This window comes from Choloepus didactylus, chromosome 3, assembly GCF_015220235.1.
Source record: "Choloepus didactylus isolate mChoDid1 chromosome 3, mChoDid1.pri, whole genome shotgun sequence".
NCBI lineage: Eukaryota > Metazoa > Chordata > Mammalia > Pilosa > Megalonychidae > Choloepus > Choloepus didactylus.
In genome coordinates this window covers 211,019,985-211,044,153 of record NC_051309.1, presented here as the reverse complement: position 1 = coordinate 211,044,153, position 24,169 = coordinate 211,019,985, and the positions used below count along the sequence as shown (strand labels likewise).

The 24,169-nt window shown below is 38.1% G+C and overlaps 2 protein-coding genes across 5 annotated transcripts in view; both read right to left on the bottom strand.

Moving 5' to 3' along the window:
- Positions 1–24,169, bottom strand: part of DLC1 (DLC1 Rho GTPase activating protein) — a 438,081-nt gene that overhangs the window by 307,610 nt on the left and 106,302 nt on the right. The window lies entirely within an intron of this gene.
- LOC119530113 (eukaryotic translation initiation factor 3 subunit F-like) lies at positions 21,646–22,857 on the bottom strand. Its single transcript, XM_037831257.1, has one exon. The coding sequence runs from the start codon at positions 22,848–22,850 to the stop codon at positions 21,798–21,800; it is 1,053 nt and encodes a 350-aa protein (XP_037687185.1). The 5' UTR covers positions 22,851–22,857; the 3' UTR covers positions 21,646–21,797.

The following is a 24,169-nucleotide window of genomic DNA, read 5'->3' as shown; positions in this document are numbered from 1 at the left end:
AACAAATGGTGCTGGGACAACTGTATTTCTGTATGCAGAGGAATGAGAGAGGACCCCTATCTCACACCACATACAAAAATGAACTCAAAATGGATCAAAGACATATATATATGAAGCAAAACTATAAAGGTCCCAGGGAAAATATGGGGAAGCATCTTCAGGATCTTGTGGTAGGCAATGGTTTCTTATACTTTACACCTAAAGCATGAGCAACAAAAGAAAAAAATAGATAAATGGAGCCTCATTAAAATTAAAAACTTTTGGGCATCAAAGGACTTTATCATGAAAGTGAAAATACAATTACTCAATGACAAAAAATATTTGGAAATGTATTTGGTAAGGGTTCAATATCCAAAATATGTAAAGAAATCCTACAGATCAACAATAAAAGGACAAACAACTCTATTTAAAAATGGGCAAAAGACTCAAATAGACATTTCTCTAAAGAGGATATACAAATAGCTAAAAAGCACATGTAAAGATGCTCAACATCATTAGCTCTCAGGGAAATGCCAATCAAAATCAGAAGGAGATACCATTTCACACCCACTAGAATGGCTGCTATTAAAAAAAATGGAAAATTGCAAGTGTTGAGGAAGATGTGGAGAAATAAGAACACTCATTCATTGCAGGTGGGAATGTAAAATGGTGCAGCTGCTGTGGAATACTATTTGGCGGTTTCTCAGGAAGTTAGGGATAGAATTATCATGACTGTGCAATCCCTCTACTACATTTATACAAAAAAGAATTAAAAGCAGTGATGCAAACAAACATTTGCACATCATTGTTCATAGTGGCGTTAATCACAATTGCCCAAAGATGAAAACAACCCAAGCGTTCATCAACCAATAACTGGATTAAGAAAGTGTGGTTCATACATATGATGGAATATTATCCAGCATTAAAAAGGAATGAAGTCCTGATACATGCAACAACATGGATGAACCTTGAAGATGTTCTGCTGTGTGAAATAAGCCATATGCAAAAGGACAAATATTATATGATCCCAGTAATATGAAATAATTAGAATAAGGAAACTCATAGAGTTAGAATCTAGAGTACAGGTTACCAGGGTCTGGGTTGGGAGTGGTGAATGGGGAGTTAACGCCATATTTGTACAGAACTTCTATTTAGGTTGATTTGCAAAGTTTTGGAAATGGATGGTGGTCATGGTAGCAGAACACTGCAAGTGTAATTAACAGCACTGAATTATATATGTGAATGTGGTTAAAAGGGGAAATTTTAGGTTGTGTATATGTTACTACAATAAAAATTTAAAGAGAAAAAATAGAACTGTACAACACAGTGAAAACTATTATAAACGATGGTTTATAGTTTATAGTACAATCATTATAACAAATGTACTACACTAATGCAAGGTGTTAATAATAGGGTGGCATATGAGGAAAAATACACCCTAATGTAAACTATGGATTACAGCTAATATCACAATTATAATATTCTTTCATCAATTGTAAGTAAGATACCATGCTAATGAAAAGTGTTAGTGATGGAGGGGGGAGGTACATGGCAATGCTGTATTTTTTACATGATTTTTCTGTAAACCTACAACTTTTCTAATTAAAGAAAAGTATTCTAATTAAGAAAAGGATTCAAGGGTGTCATTCTCTCAAGAAAGTCTTTGAATTCATAAAGCTTACGCAAGAGTTATCTCCACAACCTTCTTTCTTTCCATTTTGGGGGGAGACAACCCCCTTCCCTCTCTCTATCAAAATGTTCTTAATTGAACAGCACAAAACACAGAACAGATAAGGTGGTGTGGAGGAGGTGCCAGTTACCGGACATTATACAGACTGGGAAATGTGAAGTCCAGAGAAAAGGGTGCCTCCCCTAGAGACACACAGGCTGTGTTTTCCTAATGCCAAGCATTTGGAAGAGAACCAAAACCTTTACTAAAATACCCGGATGCTTCCAAATAGTAGAAGTTTGGCTCAGCAAACACAGCATTGCTTGAATGCCCTGCTTGTCAGTGAGTTGTGGCATCACATAGACAGTCATAATAAATTAAAGGCTAAGCTGGGAATAGAACTAAGACTTCCTGGTTCTTCATCCAAAGTTCAGGCCCTTCACTGACTTCAATTTCATATGCATCTTACTGGCTCTTCTGGGCTGGTAGTACTGTGTGCTCACCCACAAAAGAAAGGGACCTTTTAGCAAAAGACTTGGCTCAACTTCATCCTGAATTATTTGATCTGCAGCCAATTGGACTAATATGTGATCTCATATTCGTGTTATATATTTCATTTGACAATAAATTCCCCATTTTAGACTTTCCTTTCTTAAAATAATATCCTGTTTCAAGAAACAGAAAGTTATTAAATCTCTTTTTATTCTTCAAACACAGTGAAGATTTTCATCTGACTTGACAGTCAGAAGCTAAAGATAATGTAATTATCCTATGTCAGAATTATTAGGAAAGTTAAATGAGTCAGCCTTAATTTCTATCCTGCTGCATTTCAGCATGAAAGTTATGTAGACTGGAAGGGGAAAAAAAAATGACAAACCAACAACTGTCTCTCTTTTTGCCAGATGTGTTCTGTTCAACCCAAAACTCTTTGTATATTATCCTTAATTAATAATAACTTGTGACAATAGCATTATAATATTATATAGTGGAGAGTGATTAATAATATCCTTAATTAAAGTTGCCACAAAGCATCTTTTAACTGACATGCAATCATTAAGTAATGATTATGGCTTCATATTAAGGGTTTGTACTCACTCTCTATCTCCTTCCATTTATAAGGCATGGTGAAGAAAAATAAGTCTCTCTTTTGCTAGTTGTTTAAACTCCAGCTATGCTTCAAAAGGAGCATTTCTTTTGAACCTTTCTTCTGGACCTTTTGTAAATTACCTACACAGCTTTCTAAACGGTTTCAAAGGACATTTATACAGCTGGTTCTAAAGAGTGCTCAGAAGTGGCAGGTGTAAACCAGGGAGAGAACTGTGTGGGCATGCTTCTTTATCTCAGGGAAATCTAGGGATGACTTCCTCTACTTGCTTTAAAGGCCCATTTTTGGACTCATATATGATTTTCTACCTAAATAATTCGGTAAACATTCTGAAATTGATCTCCACTTGAAGTGCCAAAGTTGGAGGTTGACCTTCATGGTCACTTAATACATTTGTTGGCACAAATCAGCCTTTCTGAGTTTATTATTTATTCTGTGTCATCATGTCTATGTGACACCTGCAAATGCCTGCAATTTTTAAAATAATTGTCAGTAATTTTTTTGCTTGGACTCAGACAAAACAAAGACAGAACTTTTCCTTGTTTGAAAATAAAGGGAAACATCTATTGACCATTAAAATTCCTGTAACTGTTTTCAGGAATACTACAATGGACTTTCCTTAGGTGTAGATAACAGAAAATGGAAGTGAAAATTTGTTACTTTTCCATGAAATATAACAATTTAAAAAGACAGCCTGTATTAACCTAGCTTCTGCCAACTTTTCTAGTTTCACCTCTCATCACCCTCCCTGACCCTGTCCAGTGTTCCTCATATGTCAGTCATCCTAAGAACCATCACTATATCTTCCTCAATATTTTTCTCACCTTTCTACACTTAAAAATATATTACAGGAGAGGCGGGGCAAGATGGCAGACTGGTGAGCTGTATGTTTTAGTTACTCCTCCAGGAAAGTAGGAAAAAAGCCAGGAACTGCGTGGACTGGACACCACAGAGCAATCTGTCTTTGGGCATACTTCATACAACACTCATGAAAACGTGGAACTGCTGAGATCAGCGAAATCTGTAAGTTTTTGCGGCCAGGGGACCCGCGCCCCTCCCTGCCAGGCTCAGTCCCGGGGGAGGAGGGGCTGTTAGCTCCAGGAAGGAGAAGGGAGAATTGCAGTGGCTGCTCTCATCGGAAACTCATTCTACTGATTCAAACTCCAACCATAGATAGACTGAGGCCAGACACCAGAGACTCTGAGAGCAGCCAGCCCAGCAGAGAGGAGACGGGCATAGAAGGAAAACAACACGAGAAGCTCCAAAGTAAAAGCAGAGGATTTTTGGAGTTCTGGTGAACACAGAAAGGGGAAGGGCGGAGATCAGGCCTTGAGGCGCATATGCAAATCCCGAAGCAAGGCTGATCTCTCTGCCCAGGGCACCTTTCCTTAATGGCCCTGGTTGCTTTGTCTATTAGCATTTCAATAACCCATTAGATCTCTGAGGAGGGCCGTTTTTTTTTTTTTTTTTTTTTTTTTTAAATCCTTTTTGCTTTTTCTAAAACAATTACTCTAAGAAGCTCAATACAGAAAGCTTCAAAGAATTGAAATTTGGGCACGTCAAGTCAAGAGCAGAAATAAGAGAGCTCTGAGACAAAAGGCAATAATCCAGTGGCTGAGAAAATTCACTAAACAACACAACTTCCCAAGAAAAGGGGGGTGTCCGCTCACAGCCACCATCCTGGTGGACAGGAAACACTCCTGCCCATCGCCAGCCCCATAGCCCAGAGCTGCCCCAGACAACCCAGTGTGACGGAAGTGCTTCAAATAACAGGCACACACCACAAAACTGGGCGTGGACATTAGCCTTCCCTGCAACCTCAGCTGAATGTCCCAGAGCTGGGAAGGGGGAACAGTGTGAATTAACAGAGCCCCATTCAGCCATCATTTGAGCAGACTGGGAGCCTCCCAACACAGCCCAGCAGCCCAGAACTGCCCTGGGGGGACGGCACTCACCTATGACATAGCACAGTCATCCCTCAACAGAGGACCCGGGGTGCACAGCCTGGAAGAGGGGCCCACTTGCAAGTCTCAGGAGCCATACGCCAATACCAAAGACTTGTGGGTCAGTGGCAGAGACAAACTGTGGCAGGACTGAACTGAAGGATTAGACTATTGCAGTAGCTTTAAAACTCTAGGATCATCAGGGAGATTTGATTGTTAGGGCCACCCCCCCTCCCCGACTGCCCAGAAACATGCCCCACATACAGGGCAGGCAACACCAACTACACACGCAAGCTTGGGACACCAATTGGGCCCCACAAGACTCACTCCCCCACTCACCAAAAAGGCTAAGCAGGGGAGATCTGGCTTGTGGAGAACAGGTGGCTCGTGGACGCCACCTGCTGGTTAGTTAGAGAAAGTGTACTCCACGAAGCTGTAGATCTGATAAATTAGAGATAAGGACTTCAACTGGTCTACAAACCCTAAAAGAACCCTATCAAGGACAGCAAATGCCACGAGGCCAAAAACAACAGAAAATTATAAAGCATATGAAAAAACCAGACGATATGGATAACCCAAGCCCAAGCACCCAAATCAAAAGACCAGAAGAGACACACCTAGAGCAGCTACTCAAAGAACTAAAGATGAACAATGAGACCCTAGTACGGGATATGAAGGAAATCAAGAAGACGCTAGAAGAGCATAAAGAAGACATTGCAAGACTAAATAAAAAAATGGATGATCTTATGGAAATTAAAGAAACTGTTGACCAAATTAAAAAGATTCTGGACACTCATAGTACAAGACTAGAGGAAGTTGAACAACGAATCAGTGACCTGGAAGATGACAGAATGGAAAATGAAAGCATAAAAGAAAGAATGGGGAAAAAAATTGAAAAACTCGAAATGGACCTCAGGGATATGACAGATAATATGAAGCGTCCGAATATAAGACTCATTGGTGTCCCAGAAGGGGAAGAAAAGGGTAAAGGTCTAGGAAGAGTATTCAAAGAAATTGTTGGGGAAAACTTCCCAAATCTTCTAAACAACATAAATACACAAATCATAAATGCTCAGCGAACTCCAAATAGAATAAATCCAAAAAAAACCCACTCCGAGACATATACTGATCACACTGTCAAACATAGAAGAGAAGGAGCAAGTTCTGAAAGCAGCAAGAGAAAAGCAATTCACCACATACAAAGGAAACAGCATAAGACTAAGTAGTGACTACTCAGCAGCCACCATGGAGGCGAGAAGGCAATGGCATGATATATTTAAAATTCTGAGAGAGAGGAATTTCCAGCCAAGAATACTTTATCCAGCAAAGCTCTCCTTCAAATTTGAGGGAGAGCTTAAATTTTTCACAGACAAAGAAATGCTGAGAGAATTTGCTAACAAGAGACCTGCCCTACTGGAGATACTAAAGGGAGCCCTACAGACAGAGAAACAAAGACAGGACAGAGAGACTTGGAGAAAGGTTCAGTACTAAAGAGATTCGATATGGGTACAATAAAGGATATTAATAGAGAGAGGGAAAAATATGGCAAACATAATCCAAAGGATAAGATGGCCGATTCAAGAAATGCCTTCACGGTTTTAACGTTGAATGTAAATGGATTAAACTCCCCAATTAAAAGATATAGATTCGCAGAATGGATCAAAAAAAATGAACCATCAATATGTTGCATACAAGAGACTCATCTTAGACACAGGGACACAAAGAAATTGAAAGTGAAAGGATGGAAAAAAATATTTCATGCAAGCTACAGCCAAAAGAAAGCAGGTGTAGCAATATTAATCTCAGATAAAATAGACTTCAAATGCAGGGATGTTTTGAGAGACAAAGAAGGCCACTACATACTAATAAAAGGGGCAATTCAGCAAGAAGAAATAACAATCGTAAATGTCTATGCACCCAATCAAGGTGCCACAAAATACATGAGAGAAACATTGGCAAAACTAAAGGAAGCAATTGATGTTTCCACAATAATTGTGGGAGACTTCAACACATCACTCTCTCCTATAGATAGATCAACCAGACAGAAGACCAATAAGGAAATTGAAAACCTAAACAATCTGATAAATGAATTAGATTTAACAGACATCTACAGGACATTACATCCCAAATCACCAGGATACACATACTTTTCTAGTGCCCACGGAACTTTCTCCAGAATAGATCATATGCTGGGACATAAAACAAGCCTCAATAAATTTAAAAAGATTGAAATTATTCAAAGCACATTCTCTGACCACAATGGAATACAATTAGAAGTCAATAACCATCAGAGACTTAGAAAATTCACAAATACCTGGAGGTTAAACAACACACTCCTAAACAATCAGTGGGTTAAAGAAGAAATAGCAAGAGAAATTGCTAAATATATAGAGACGAATGAAAATGAGAACACAACATACCAAAACCTATGGGATGCAGCAAAAGCAGTGCTAAGGGGGAAATTTATAGCACTAAACGCATATATTAAAAAGGAAGAAAGAGCCAAAATCAAAGAACTAATGGATCAACTGAAGAAGCTAGAAAATGAACAGCAAACCAATCCTAAACCAAGTAGAAGAAAAGAAATAACAAGGATTAAAGCAGAAATAAATGACATAGAGATCAAAAAAACAATAGAAAGGATAAATATCACCAAAAGTTGGTTCTTTGAGAAGATCAACAAGATTGACAAGCCCCTAGCTAGACTGACAAAATCAAAAAGAGAGAAGACCCATATAAACAAAATAATGAATGAAAAAGGTGACATAACTGCAGATCCTGAAGAAATTAAAAAAATTATAAGAGGATATTATGAACAACTGTATGGCAACAAACTGGATAATGTAGAAGAAATGGACAATTTCCTGGAAACATATGAACAACCTAGACTGACCAGAGAAGAAATAGAAGACCTCAACCAACCCATCACAAGCAAAGAGATCCAATCAGTCATCAAAAATCTTCCCACAAATAAATGCCCAGGGCCAGATGGCTTCACAGGGGAATTCTACCAAACTTTCCAGAAAGAACTGACACCAATCTTACTCAAACTCTTTCAAAACATTGAAAAAAATGGAACACTACCTAACTCATTTTATGAAGCTAACATCAATCTAATACCAAAACCAGGCAAAGATGCTACAAAAAAGGAAAACTACCGGCCAATCTCCCTAATGAATATAGATGCAAAAATCCTCAACAAAATACTTGCAAATCGAATCCAAAGACACATTAAAAAAATCATACACCATGACCAAGTGGGGTTCATTCCAGGCATGCAAGGATGGTTCAACATCAGAAAAACAATCAATGTATTACAACACATTAAAAACTCGAAAGGGAAAAATCAATTGATCATCTCAATAGATGCTGAAAAAGCATTTGACAAAATCCAACATCCCTTTTTGATAAAAACACTTCAAAAGGTAGGAATTGAAGGAAACTTCCTCAACATGATAAAGAGCATATATGAAAAACCCACAGCCAGCATAGTACTCAATGGTGAGAGACTGAAAGCCTTCCCTCTAAGATCAGGAACAAGACAAGGATGCCCGCTGTCACCACTGTTATTCAACATTGTGCTGGAAGTGCTAGCCAGGGCAATCCGGCAAGACAAAGAAATAAAAGGCATCCAAATTGGAAAAGAAGAAGTAAAACTGTCATTGTTTGCAGATGATATGATCTTATATCTAGAAAACCCTGAGAAATCAACGATACACCTACTAGAGCTAATAAACAAATTTAGCAAAGTAGCGGGATACAAGATTAATGCACATAAGTCAGTAATGTTTCTATATGCTAGAAATGAACAAACTGAAGAGACACTCAAGAAAAAGATACCATTTTCAATAGCAACTAAAAAAATCAAGTACCTAGGAATCAACTTAACCAAAGATGTAAAAGACCTATACAAAGAAAACTACATAACTCTACTAAAAGAAATAGAAGGGGACCTTAAAAGATGGAAAAATATTCCATGTTCATGGATAGGAAGGCTAAATGTCATTAAGATGTCAATTCTACCCAAACTCATCTACAGATTCAATGCAATCCCAATCAAAATTCCAACAACCTACTTTGCAGACTTGGAAAAGCTAGTTATCAAATTTATTTGGAAAGGGAAGATGCCTCGAATTGCTAAAGACACTCTAAAAAAGAAAAACGAAGTGGGAGGACTTACACTCCCTGACTTTGAAGCTTATTATAAAGCCACAGTTGCCAAGACAGCATGGTACTGGCACAAAGATAGACATATAGATCAATGGAATCGAATTGAGAATTCAGAGATAGACCCTCAGATCTATGGCCGACTGATCTTTGATAAGGCCCCCAAAGTCACCGAACTGAGCCATAATGGTCTTTTCAACAAATGGGGCTGGGAGAGTTGGATATCCATATCCAAAAGAATGAAAGAGGACCCCTACCTCACCCCCTACACAAAAATTAACTCAAAATGGACCAAAGATCTCAATATAAAAGAAAGTACCATAAAACTCCTAGAAGATAATGTAGGAAAACATCTTCAAGACCTTGTATTAGGAGGCCACTTCCTAGACTTTACACCCAAAGCACAAGCAACAAAAGAGAAAATAGATAAATGGGAACTCCTCAAGCTTAGAAGTTTCTGCACCTCAAAGGAATTTCTCAAAAAGGTAAAGAGGCAGCCAACTCAATGGGAAAAAATTTTTGGAAACCATGTATCTGACAAAAGACTGATATCTTGCATATACAAAGAAATCCTACAACTCAATGACAATAGTACAGACAGCCCAATTATAAAATGGGCAAAAGATATGAAAAGACAGTTCTCTGAAGAGGAAATACAAATGACCAAGAAACACATGAAAAAATGTTCAGCTTCACTAGCTATTAGAGAGATGCAAATTAAGACCACAATGAGATACCATCTAACACCGGTTAGAATGGCTGCCATTAAACAAACAGGAAACTACAAATGCTGGAGGGGATGTGGAGAAATTGGAACTCTTATTCATTGTTGGTGGGACTGTATAATGGTTCAGCCACTCTGGAAGTCAGTCTGGCAGTTCCTTAGAAAACTAGATATAGAGCTACCATTCGATCCAGCGATTGCACTCCTCGGTATATACCCGGAAGATCGGAAAGCAGTGACACGAACAGATATCTGCACGCCAATGTTCATAGCAGCATTATTCACAATTGCCAAGAGATGGAAACAACCCAAATGTCCTTCAACAGATGAGTGGATAAATAAAATGTGGTATATACACACGATGGAATACTACGCGGCAGTAAGAAGGAACGATCTGGTGAAACATATGACAACATGGATGAACCTTGAAGACATAATGCTGAGCGAAATAAGCCAGGCACAAAAAGAGAAATATTATATGCTACCACTAATGTGAACTTTGAAAAATGTAGAACAAATGGTTTATAATGTAGAATGTAGGGGAACTAGCAGTAGAGAGCAATTAAGGAAGGGGGAACAATAATCCAGGAAGAACAGATAAGCTATTTAACGTTCTGGGGATGCCCAGAAATGACTATGGTCTGTTAATTTCTGATGGTTGTAGTAGGAACAAGTTCACTGAAATGTTGCTATATTATGTAACTTTCTTGGGGTAAAGTAGGAACATGTTGGAAGTTAAGCAGTTATCTTAGGTTAGTTGTCTTTTTCTTACTCCCTTGCTATGGTCTCTTTGAAATGCTCTTTTATTGTATGTTTGTTTTCTTTTTAACTTTTTTTTTTCATACAGGTGATTTGAAAAAAGAAGGGAAAGTTAAAAAAAAAAAAAAAAAAAAAAAGATGTAGTGCCCCCTTGAGGAGCCTGTGGAGAATGCAGGGGTATTCGCCTACCCCACCTCCATGGTTGCTAACATGACCACAGACATAGGGGACTGGTGGTTTGATGGGTTGAGCCCTCTACCATAAGTTTTACCCTTGGGAAGACGGTTGCTGCAAAGGAGAGGCTAGGCCTCCCTGTATTTGTGCCTAAGAGTCTCCTCCTGAATGCCTCTTTGTTGCTCAGATGTGGCCCTCTCTCTCTGGCTAAGCCAACTTGAAAGGTGAAATCACTGCCCTCCCCCCTACGTGGGATCAGACACCCAGGGAAGTGAATCTCCCTGGCAACGTGGAATATGACTCCCAGGGAGGAATGTAGACCTGGCACCGTGGGACGGAGAACATCTTCTTGACCAAAAGGGGGATGTGAAAGGAAATGAAATAAGCTTCAGTGGCAGAGAGATTCCAAAAGGAGCCGAGAGGTCACTCTGGTGGGCACTCTTATGCACACTTTAGACAACCCTTTTTGGTTCTAAAGAATTGGGGTAGCTGGTGGTGGATACCTGAAACTATCAAACTACAACCCAGAACCCATGAATCTCGAAGACAGTTGTATAAAAATGTAGCTTATGAGGGGTGACAATGGGATTGGGAAAGCCATAAGGACCAAACACCACTTTGTCTAGTTTATGGATGGATGTGTAGAAAAGTAGGGGAAGGAAACAAACAGACAAAGGTACCCAGTGTTCTTTTTTACTTCAGTTGCTCTTTTTCACTCTAATTATTATTCTTGTTATTTTTGTGTGTGTGCTAATGAAGGTGTCAGGGATTGATTTAGGTGATGAATGTACAACTACGTAATGGTACTGTAAACAATCGAAAGTACAATTTGTTTTGTATGACTGCGTGGTATGTGAATATATCTCAATAAAATGATGATTTAAAAAAAAATGCTAAAAGACAAAATAAAATAGTTTTTCATAAAAAAAAAAAAAAAAAAAAAGAAGTTGAAGAAAATACAATAAAATATTAGCATGGGTTAATTTAAAAAATATATATATATATTACAGTTTTTATATATGAATGTTATATAATGTATAAATTATAACTTAGTATTTTCTTAATACATATTATAGTACAAAATTATCAAAAATTTCTAAAATACCTTATCATGTAAACCATAGTATGCTTTGGGAAATACTGTGCTAGTACTAAAGAACGTCTTTTGATTTCTCAAATATGCCATGCTCTCTCTCATTTGTGATTCGGATCTCCAGATTTAGCAAACTGAAAAAAAAAAAAAAAATAGTATGCCCATTCATATTTGAACTTAAAAAAAAAAAAGAAAGAATGTTTTAGTACAAATATATCCCAAATATTACATGGGACAACAATGCATGACACACATATATATATACCAAACCAATTTTCATTGTTTCTCTGAAATTCAAATGTAAGTGGACTTCTTGTATTTTATTTGACAACCCATGTAATTTTTTTTTTTTTTTTTGACTCATGTAATACTGTTCCTTTGGCTATAACACACTTCTCTCCTACCTGGGAAACCCTTGGTTTCAATGCAATGTCCCTCTAATGGAGAAGGCTTTCACTGCACCGATTCCTTAAATGAATGAATGAGTAATTGCTTCTGGAATTTAGTTATACAACTACAACGAATGGAAATTTTCTTTTCTCTGTATCTTCTTTAGTATTATTATTCCATTGATTGTATTTTTACCCCCATACCATCCAATTTTCAACACTTTGCAATGTTGACATTCATTTGTTCTCCCTCTCTTAAAACGTTATGTTTGTACATCTAATCACCATCACTGACCACTCTAGGTTTTCTTAAGTTATACAATCCCAGTCTTTATCTTCTGTCTTTCCTTCTGGTGTCATACATGCCCCTAACCTTCCTCTTTCAACCATACTCACACTCATCTTTGTTCAGAGTACTTACAATATTGTGCTATTATCACACAGTATTATGCTATCCATTTCTGGATCTATACAATCAATCCTGTTGAACCTTATGTACTCCTTCAGCATCAAATGCCCATTTTCTAACTTCTTTCTATCTCCTAACAACCTGTTTTCTCAACTGTAACTCTCAAATTTTGCTCATAAGTATTCATATTACTGAGTCCAAAGAGTATTTGTCCTTTTGTTCTGGCTAATTTCACTCAGTGTAATGTCTACTGTCTACCATTTTGTCTTCTGGATTTTATACGTGCTCCAGTTTGCTTACGAATTTACAGTCCTGAGGCCATAAAAGAGTCCAAACTAAGGCATCAACAAGAAGATACCTTCACTGAAGGATGGCCAATGTCACCCGGAACATCTCTGTCAGCTAGGAAGGCATGTGGCTGGCATCTGCTGGTCCAGGTTCTGTTTCAGCTCCTCTCTCAGCTCCTGTGCTTCCTTAGCTTAGCCTCTCCAAACATCCTTTTGTCTGCAAATCCAAACATCTCTAAGCATCTTTAAGCATCAGCTCCCAAGTGTCTCTTCAAAAGTCTCTCTCAGCTGCTCTTGGGGCATTTTGTCCTCTCTTAGCTTCTTCAGAGCAAACTCTGGGCTAGCATCTCAAAGTATCAGCAAGCATCTGGATCTCTTGGCTTAGCATATCCCGGGACATTTTCATCTCTCTGCTTTCTGTGTGAGCTCCCTTTAAAGGATTCCAGTAAACTAATCAGGACCTACCCTGAATGGGTGGGGTCAAATCTTCATGGAAACATTCAATCAAGAGCTCACACTCTAATAAGAAAGTTCAGTAACTCTGTCCCCACAAGATTGCATTAAAAACATGGCTTTTGGGGGGACATAATATATCCCTGAGGATGAGACTCAGAAAGTTGTCAGACTTTCCTGTGAGGCCTCTAGACACTGAACTTTTCCTATCCTGCCCAGTAGGTGGCACCTGTCATCCTGCAGCTCCCCACTGGTGTAAAGAGGTGTGTTGTCTTTAATTCTCAGTAGACTCTGTCCCTGCCAGGGGCTGAGAGTGTCAGAAGCCAAGCTTAAGCTGTTTTTTTTTTTGTTTTTTTTTTTTTTTCCTCCCCAGGTTCTAGAGTCTGAGTTCTCTGAGGGAGGGCAATCACTTGAACTGGGCCCTGCCTCCCCATTTTCTTAGGGAAGATAAGCCCTTTAGGGATCTGTCTCCTGCCTTTGACTTCTTCCTTTGACTCTCTGACTATCTTAACTCCACCCTTGCCTGGCTCAGAGCTGACAAATGAAAATGCCTGAGGCTTTCCTAATGAGTTACTTAGAATGAAAGGAAAAAAGGAAAATGGAAAGAAATCCCCTTTTCAGAACCAGTCCCTAGCCCCCCAGTTAACAGTCAAGAACTGGAGTTGGTGCCCAGTTCTATGTGCCCCTTTTCTCAGGACACAGCCCTTTTCCAGTATTCTGAACTCTGCCAATTCCAAAAGCCTCTGTATTTTTTTCCATCAGCCTCACCTCCTCTCTGCTTGGAGAAATCTCTGGGTTTCTTTCCTGCTTGTCCAGGTTTATCTGTGCTCAGAGCTTATATTCAGTAGCCCAAATTTGTTAATTGTAACTGCAATTGGAGCTTGGTTGAGCTGTCTTCCCTTCCTCCTAGTAGACTGCTTCTTTTTCCCAGAGAGAAGTCTTTCAACTCAGCTGGCCATGCCATTGGGGGAGTAGTGCCAGCTCTGCAGTTTGGGGAGCTTTACTTACAGTACTATGCTTCAACCTCAGCAATTCCACCCATTCCAGACTGGTGTACGATGTTTGTCCGCACACAGATGTCCCCCAACAGTTGTTCCAGACTATTTGCTAGTTGTTCCTGGCTATATGCTACTTGTCCCAGGGGACTAATTAATTTCCACACCTCCCTATACCGCCATCTTGCCCCACCTCCTGTTTCATGGTTTCTGACAATAATTAGGATGAGAACGACTAGATTCTCATCCAGAGTAATTCCACAATAGGAAATCCATCAATGTTATCCCCTATATTAGAGATTTAAAAAATATAACAAATGTCAGAGAACATTTGGACTATTCAAAGCTTATTTTAAATCACCTGTTAGTGACTAAAAACAGAACAAAACGAATTTTTAGAAAACCTCTCTTAGGTTACAAGGACTTAGAATGCATACTTCCTAACTTGATTAAGAGTAAGTATTGAGGATAATGGTGAAATATAGGCAAATTCCCATAAAATTAAGAAAAAGTAAGAGTTCCCTATCACATATTCTATTCAACAATGTACATGAGGTACCATGCAATGCAGAGAAAACAGCAACAAGAACAAAACAAAGACGATTGTATTACAAAGGTGGAGAACTTGTAACTTAAAAATTCCAGAGAATAATCTGATAATCTTTTAGAACAAACAAAGAATTTGGATCAACAAAGAAAACCCCAAGAACATTCTTGCCCACTGCCATAAGCCATTTAGACAATGGAAAAGAAAAACAATTCAAATCACAGAAACAACAAAGAATGGAAAATACTGAGTGACTGAAAAAGAAATGAGCAAGAATTTTAAGGAGAAAATCAAAGAGTACATCAAAAGATGTTAAAGAATATGTGAACATTGAGAGATTACATAATTGAGGGATATGTAATTGTTCTGGGCAGGAAAACTACTTGGATCACACTTTACAGCTAATTTGTTATGAATATTGTCCTGTTTTCCCTCCAGAATGTCAGTCACACAAGGCAGCAATCAAGGTCACTGATACGACCCAAGAATCTAGAGCAGTGGTTGTCACAGAACCATCACACGTAAGTGTTTGTTGAGTGGATTAATGAATGAAAGAAACGTTAATTCTCTTTGATTTAATTTAGAAATCCAAAGGAGTCCAAATCAAAATTCCTTGGAGATTTTTAAAAAATGGAACTAAAAAAAAAACCTGATTCTTAAAAAACAAACATCAAGACCAAAAAAAAAAAAAAACCCAGAAGAAACAGGAAACATTTTTTTGTTTGTTTTTAGAATGGATGACTTTAAATATACATAAAAGTAGAGGAAAGTAGTATAATGAACTCCCATCTATGTATCAGCTTAAAAATGAATAATATTTTGTCAATTTTGTTTTACTTATTCTTTCCAAATTTTTTGAAACAGTATTTTAGGTAAATCCCAGACATGATATCAGTTTGTCCACAAATACTTTAGTATGATAAACTAACTTTAAACTTCATCTGAAAGAGGGAAGGAGTAATAATAATTATAAAATCTTTAAAAAATAAAATAATCCAAGCATTCTATGAAACAAGACACTATATTTAAAAATCCACCAGGGAAAAGACTGATGAAAGTTAAAGCAATTGAAAGACTGGGAGAAAATATTTAGTGAATACATAACAAAAAATTAGGATATTATAAAAGATAATCGAATAAAAAAGGTCAAGCCTGAAAAAAAGGCTATTGATAGAAAAAGAAAATATTAATAATCTAAAACCTCAAAACTCTACTGGCAATCAAGGCAATGTAGATTAACTTTAAAAATGAGGATGCCTATTTTTCATCTATCAGAGTGTAAGAAAAAAAATCTTGACCACATTCAGGGTTGAAAATGCCTTTGGAAATGGGAGTTGATATAGCATGTTTGGAGGGAAGTTTGACAGTGGCTATTAAAATTAAATTATGGCTTATCCTTCAACTTGGCAATTCTAATTTTAGATGTCTATCCTAGAGAATCACTTGTACCAAGGCTAAAAATGAAACAAAACAAAATAAAAAAATGGTGCACAATATTGTTCATTGAAGATTTTTTTCCCCCTAGTGTTCAAAGAAGTAGAAATAACCTACATGGTCATCAACAGAAAACTGTTTAAATAAATTAATAAATTATGATCCTTTTATTTCTTGGATTGCTATGCTGTAGTTGCTAAGAATGAGTCATTCCCCTGCAATGACAGAGCCAGGAGTAGCCTATACAACGCTTTAGTTCAAGTTTGAAACATGTACCCTCTGGATAGATGCAGCCCCCCCACCCCCACCCCTGTGCCACTGATTGATGAATAAAGGCTGCCCATCAGGCCCTACTCAGCTCTTTAGTCCTTGTGCAGTGCACAGCCCACACAGCTGTATTTGGGGCCTTGCTACTCACAGGTAAACCATTCCAAGGGGGTTTGTTGAGTGAGGAAAGCAAGGTGAAGAACAATATCTTATAGCATGAATCTCTATATAGTGAACAAACACACAGACACACAAACATGCACACGCAGCAAAATTCTATATTTCTATATGTATGTGTGTAGATGCATGGAAAATAATCTGGAAAGATACCACTGAGCTGATGAGACAACATCACTGGGGATGGGTGTGGGATTTGGAGGCAGCAAGGGACTTTCACGCTCTTTTCTCTGTAGTTTGAAATTCTTACAAGTATGTGATAATGAGTTACATTTGTGTTCATTGTTATTACTTATTAGGTATTAAAGTGAATATTTATTATAAACAAGAAAATACATTACTACAAATTACACTTTTAAAAGCTGACAACAGCACAAACATGAAAAATCCAATCCCCCATCCCCAATTTTATTAGTTAACTGCCTAAAACACCTTTATAATACTTCTTTTCTACCTTTTCTATATCGTGAACAGTTGAAAAAATTTCTGTTCTCTCTATATATTGGCATACTCTGAAGTCTTTAAATAATCATCAAAAGTTCCTATTTATCTATAGGGGAGATGTCCACATATTCAGTAAACAAGACTACGAAATTGTACAAAAGACACATTTCCGTTTTCATATGTGTAGAGACAATTGATCTTTGCCAGTACTTCCAGCCCCCGAATTCCACCTTCCTTAGCCAAGTCTGTTGAGATCCTGCTAATCTCTTTCTGTGACAGTCACCCTCAACATGTCGACTCTTGGCTGGGACCAATTTGATTTACGACTGGCTCCTTTCTCTTTACTCATCAGAATTCCACTCCTCTTTTCACAGATTGGACATGTTCTTGAATATTTATGTTGTTTCTTTTAGCTCAAAAACAGAAAAGAATACTATTATGATCTCGACTCTCTTAGCCATAAACCCAAATTGTCATTTGGTGAGCACTGATATGATGGGACTTTATATGGAAAAGCTAAGATTTAAAGAGATCTAGTAAGTGAGCATATAAAATATAATTTAGAAGATGCTGCATTGTGGTTTTAAGGCAAACATCCAATGGGTTAGTTATAAAACACTTGCAATGAACCAAGAAAAATACTCTTACTTGACAAATTTTTATTTTTTAAGTCACATGACAACCAGTGCCATGCAATGTAACCTGAAGGAATTTCATAAAATTCTTTAGTTGCTAATGTTGATAAACACTTAACCCAAATAGTGATTTAAGTAAATACACTTCAAAGTTTTTAAGATGTTAGGCAACTTGCTATGAAAAATGATTTCCTCAAGCAAAAGTAAAAGAGGATATGTTTATTTTTTCCTGCATTTTCTCACTGACATTCAAACAGGCTAAAAGCTTTAACTTTTTATCTCATTTATTTTTTTTTTTTTTTTTTTTTTTAATTTTAATATTTTATTTAACCAACCATATCCAAGATATCATTTAAACACATAATCAATATAAAATTGATATATTTTACATTTGTATCAAGTCTTTGAAATCTGGTGTGTATTTTACACTTACAGCAAATCTCAATTTGGACTAGCCACATTTCAAATGCTCAGTGGCCGCATGTGGCTATGTTGTGGCCATACTATACAAAGATGGACCTCCTACTCAAAATATGTTTTAGATATTGAGCTCGATGACACTACACATTTACACACACACGCCAAGAGGGCAGAAAATGTTTACTTCATACATATGAGGCTTTTGCAGGAGAGCAGGGCAGACTTCTCAAGCTGGTCTGAAAATGGTTTGAGAGTGGGGAAAGGAGACTGGCTTGGTGTTTCCACGGGTGGGAAGAGGGTGAGGATTCCCACATCCTCAAAGGGGTTTGAATGGTTTGAACCTCTTGCCAAATGAGGGAGCACCCAGGCTTTCTTATCAGCTTGCCCAGAATTGGGGTAGATGGGGAATGAGGAGTAAAGCTTTGAGCTGTCAGCAAACATCAAAAAACGGAATCAGACTCCGTTACAGGCCAGCTGCTACTGGACTAGACAATACAGAACCTAACACTTTTTAAGTATAATTTGTCTGATACTAACACAGATTAACCTTTCTTCTGATTAGTACATGTCTGTCACATATTTTCCTTCCATACTTTCAACTTTGTGTTTCTATGTTTTAGATGTCTCTTTTAGCTAGGGTGTGTTTTGCTCTAAAATTCAATCTGACAATCTCTTTCTGGCTGATCTAATCCTTGTATGTTTATTGTGAGTACTGATAAATTTGGACTTGTTTCTGCCATCTTTATTATTTTGTTTACCTACCTTTTCCATTCTCGTTCCTAAACTTTGAATTTTTGTTTATTCCTTTTTGTTGTTGTTCCATTATTTCCCACTTCTACAGTTTGAGATTATGTATTTTTTTCCAGTAATTACTCTTGGAACTTTATCTTGCATACTGAGAAAGACTAAAGTTGGTATTAATTTCTTCTTGAGAAACGTAAGATCAATTCTCTTCCTAAAACGCTGATCAATTCTCTTCCCACTGTGTATTCTATTTTGTACATAATTTGACATAATCATATCTAACACGTCTAAATCTTCCTATATATTTATCCCCCACCACCACTTCTCCTTGTATCTTAGATCTTCCTTCTGAGATCATTTTCTTTCTCCCTGAAGTATTACATAGTTCATTATGTTCTTGGTATTTCTGCTGGTGTCAATTTCTGTTTCATTGTGACAAGGTCTACTTTGCCCTTATTATTGATATTGTAGATTTTTTTCCCAGCACTTTAAGGGAATTCTACTTTCTTCTGGCTTCCTTTGTTTTTTGAAAAGTCTGCTCTCTATCTTGTCATTCTTGTTTTAACAATCTTTTTTTCTTTACATGCTTTTAAGATCTTCACTCTTCGGTGTTATGCAGCGTCTTACCCTGCTTGGTGTAAGTTGTGCTTCTTGTGCTTGTAGGTGTATGCCTTTCATCAGTTTCTCAGCCGTTCTCTCTTCTAATATTGCATTCTCCCCAATGGGACTTCACATACATGGTAGACAACTACCCCCCCCCCCCACCTTTCCTAGTCTCTTACATATTTTCTACTTTCTTGCCTGTTTCTGCTGCATCCTGGCAATGTATTCAGCTCTACTTTCCAGTTTACTCATTCAGTTTTGTCTAATCTATTTAATCATTCATACTTTTGATTTCAACAATTACATTTTCATTTCTAGAAGCTATTTAGATACTTAAAAAGCAATATCATTTTTATTTCTTGCTCACTGCTGTGGCTCCGTCTTCCATTTTCTTTACTATATTTTTGTATTGATTTTCAGCATTACAAAAATCTGAAATTCTTTGGACCTAGGTCTTTTGTGTCTGTTGACTCATTTAATTAAGTGGTTTGTTTCTCTGGTGTTTGGTGATTTTTTTTTTTTTTTTTTTTTAATCTACGCTATCAGCAGAAACAGGGCAATTCTTCTTTAGGCCTTCTGAGTTTAAAATAAAGTATGTCCTTAACAAATGGAGATTATCAAACACATAAGGAGGTAGACCACTATGAGAGTAAGAAGAAATAAGAAACACATTAGAACTCCAAAACTGCAGATATTAGTGTTAAGCCACAGGATAACTATGTATGAAATATTAAAAAGAAATACATGTTGCAAACAGAAAGATGAGCACACAAACTATCAAGAATAAACAGATACTAAAAAGAGAAAAATCTGCTAACTTCTAGAAATGAAAAACTTGTTGAAATAACATTAAATGGATGGATTATACAGCACATTATACACAGTTAAGGAGAAAATTTTAAGTTATATTTGAGGAATTTATCCAGAATACAGAAGAGATAAAATAGGAAGATAAGCTAAGAGATACGGAGGATAAAACAACAAGGTCTATCATATGACAGACTGAACTTACAGGAGAAAATGAAGAAGGTAGCAAGGCAATATTTAAAAATAATACTGTATCCATATCCAAGGAAATGCAAATCAACCCAGTTGAACTGTCTTTTTAAATAGGGAAGCGGGACACACTGCTATGTAGGTTAGGGATCATAGTGCTTATTACTTTCAAGTTGTATTTAGACATATCTCCCTCTTATTTTATGCTCCTACATTATTAAATATCATTCTCTACATGTCAACTTGCTATTTATCAACTGAATGAATCCCCACAATACCCCAATGTGCTATATGTTACTTCTATCCACATGTGCCTGGGTAGAATTCCAGGATCTTGGATGGAAGGGATGTTTGAGGTCACATAGGCAAATATTCTATCCTACAAGGTCCCTCGGAAATGTCATCTAGTCTTTCCTTAAACAAAGCTATTGGCTGCCTTTGATGTCACCCAAGACTACTCTCAAATTACACTGACATATTCTGAGGTTTTATGGAAATCTCTTTAAATTTGACCCACAGATCCTAGTTCTGCCTCCCTGAATCACAAACAATTCCATCCTACTGTTAAAGTATTTTAAGACATTGGCCACTGACCCCTACTCTTTTAGTTTGTATCAAGCATCCAATTCTCTGAACTATTTTTTCTCCATGGATTTCCCATTTTCATTCACTGTGGAAGCTACATGACCCATTAATAAACGGTCAATAGACGCCTTTCCAGATTGATAACCAAAATAATAAATTGGCGCAGTTGATTCCCACCATGGAGGGCTGTCTTTTTACCAATAGGCACTTGAGCATCACAGGACTGAGACCTGTATCCCGCCCACCCCCCCCCCCTGCCGCCGCCCCTCTTCCTCCCCTCTTACAGCTAAGTACATTCTCTAGGTACATCAACACTGTGCTTAAGGCAACCATTTGTACTGAAACCAAGTAGATGCTAAGAAGAAGTGATAAAAATCAACTTTTTTGGAGGCCCAGTTTGATATGATCATAGGCAAAACAGGGTGGAGAGGAAGTGTTGCTGTAAAACTAGTGGGCTAACAAAGATGTCTGTTTGGAGGTTAGGTGAAGCCAAGGTAGCTTGGGCTATGATTATGATTATTCCTATTGGTGATCAGTCATCCCAAGCATACACCTGATTTCTAATCAGAGTACTCACTTCCTGGTTTGTCTGAGAAGTACTAGAGTTTTCTCTCTCCCATCCAGCAATAAACTCACATAAGATGGACTTTGTTTACAAAAGATAGGCTACATTTATTTAGTCACAATTAGTTGACTGACTCAGTGTGCCTCAAGACCACAAAGATACCATTTCTCCTTCACTCCATTATGAGTCCTAGGGCTGGGGTCCAGAGTGGCTGGAATGCTGCTTGGGGCCCATTCACAGGTTTACAAGTTTCTCATTGAGAGCAATCTGTGACTGCGTGAGATTGGCCAGGTAGGTCACCATCAGCAGGTCATTGATGTTGCTGTTGAGCATGGTCTCAAAGTCATCAGGAACTATTTTGGGTACTTGGTTAACCAGACTCATCAAGAAGCGGCCCACAGTATTGTCAGCTGACACCTTTCCAGACAGTACATCCTCTGCATATTGCAACACTGTGCTTAAGGTGTCCTGGATGCGAGCTGATGCTCCTCCTACTTGCTGTAGGTCACTCGAGAGTCCAATCACCCGGTTGGGGCTAAAACAGGTCTTCATGATCAGGTCAACTCCAATGCGTTCGGTGTCATAATATGCATATTTCACTGTCAGAGGTGTAAACATCACCCCCATGGTCCTCCCAGGAACACCCATCAAAGTGCTGACATAGGCCTTGATGCTCATGCGGCCATTCTGGAGGCTTGTGTCCACGGTGAGGTGAATGGGATTGGGAGCCTCCCGGCTGTAGTATTCGTGGATCAGCACAGAGTGCTCTGTGATGTCATGGCCTGTAGCGTACCAGCCCAGGATGAGTTCATTTGGAGAGACTTTCTTGTGTAATTCATACATGTTCTTAGCAAATTCCATGTCAACAGCCACCTCATCTTCAGACTCATTGTGTGGCACTGAAAAGCAATTGGTGACTTCTACTGAGTGTTTGTCAACAGTTCCCAGCAGAGTCCCGATAACTCGGGCCGCACCCTCATTCCGTCGCTCGTAGCTGTCCACGATGGAGGCCAAAATGACCGGGTGCAGCCTGACCACGCGGCCGCCAGGGAAGGGCCCTGGGAGGGCCGGACCAGGCAACGGCGGCGCGGGAGTCTGCGCCGGGGCTTGCGTTGAGGTCGGAGCTGCCGCCGCCGCCGCCGGATCGGAAGATGGCGCCGGAACCGGCGCTGGAGCTGGAGACGCAGCCGAAGCTGGGGCTGAGGCAGGGGCTGGGGCCGGCGTAGTAGCAGGTGCCGGAGCTGGAGTAGCAGGAGGAGAACTCCCCGGTACCGCCGGTGTGGCCATCTTGTCCAGAAAGCTCATTTATTTTTATTTATCATTAAGAGCTTTTAAATAACATTAGAAAGAAGTAATGAACAGTGATTTTTTTTTTTTTTTTTGGTCATTTGTTCTCTGTATACAACAAACAGTAATTATGGAACAATATAAAATAGACAGTTACTTTTTTGCTTGCTAGGTATAGAGTGTTTGTAAATTAAAAAAAGAATCATAAAAATACAGATGTGGAAAGTATTTATGACAGACAGTAATATGTTATTTTACTCCAAGAAGTCAGACCAATGTTCTTGTAGATCTTACCAAGTGTACCCTGCAATGGCCCAAAAAAAACTATGCCAAAAATTAGGATATGTCTTGGGATCAGCATACCCAAAAAATGTTTCTTATTTGTGAAAAGTGAAAAAATCCTCTCAGTATGCTTTCAACCTAAACTTGCTCAGTTGAGGGTACTTTCTCGTCAACTGGGCACATGTACGGTGTACCCACTCCCATTTATCCCAATTTTCCTATCTACAGATTTCCATGTCACTCCTACATAGATTTTGTGGCTTTGGCCCCAATTTACTGTTTTCCCACATTCTCAGTTTACCATGCATAAAAATCACCCATAGAAATTCTTAAATATGCAGATGCCATGCTATGCAATTAAAATAACTGGCCCTGAGTTACATATATCAACAATGAAAAATCACCACAACCTAAAAAAACAGAAGTAGCATTGATTTTTGAAAAAAAAGTTGCAATGGTGAGTTTTCAAAGCTACTAATGAAAAGATCATTTAATCAGGATTTACTGTCATGTTGTTAAATATTTTAACTTTTTAATCAGAAATATGGTAGTTTTATGCCCATATTAATAGTCCATATTAGAAAGACCCATCCAACTTTCCCAATATCATCTGTTGAGATTATAATAAATAAATATTGGGGCACTTTCTCATATAAGGAGTATAATGTTCTTTCTACCACACGGAACTTTCTCTGTAAAAACTAGTTATTCATATTGCCTGAAATCAAGCATGTTAGGCTATATTGCCATTTCATTTCTCGTGCTGAACCATTTTGTAGAACAAAAATGGTCAGATGTTAGGAATCTGATCTGATAGACACAGCCTAAGTCTCTACCGGTTTTCTCCCAATTTCCTCCTTTAATCTTAATGTGAGGACTGAAGGTGAATCACACACTTCAAATATATTCCAGGACTAATAGACAGACACTAGAGAAAGAAGTAGGGGTCCACTGGGTCTGTTCTCTGATCCTTCTGTCCTGACAAACCTACCTTATTGCTCTGCTGACACATTTCTCCCTCTTTTTTTTTGTTTAAC

Excerpts from the sequence above, each read along its gene's own strand:
- LOC119530113 (XM_037831257.1), bottom strand. The coding sequence starts at position 22,850 with ATGGCCACACCGGCGGTACCGGGGAGTTCTCCTCCTGCTACTCCAGCT.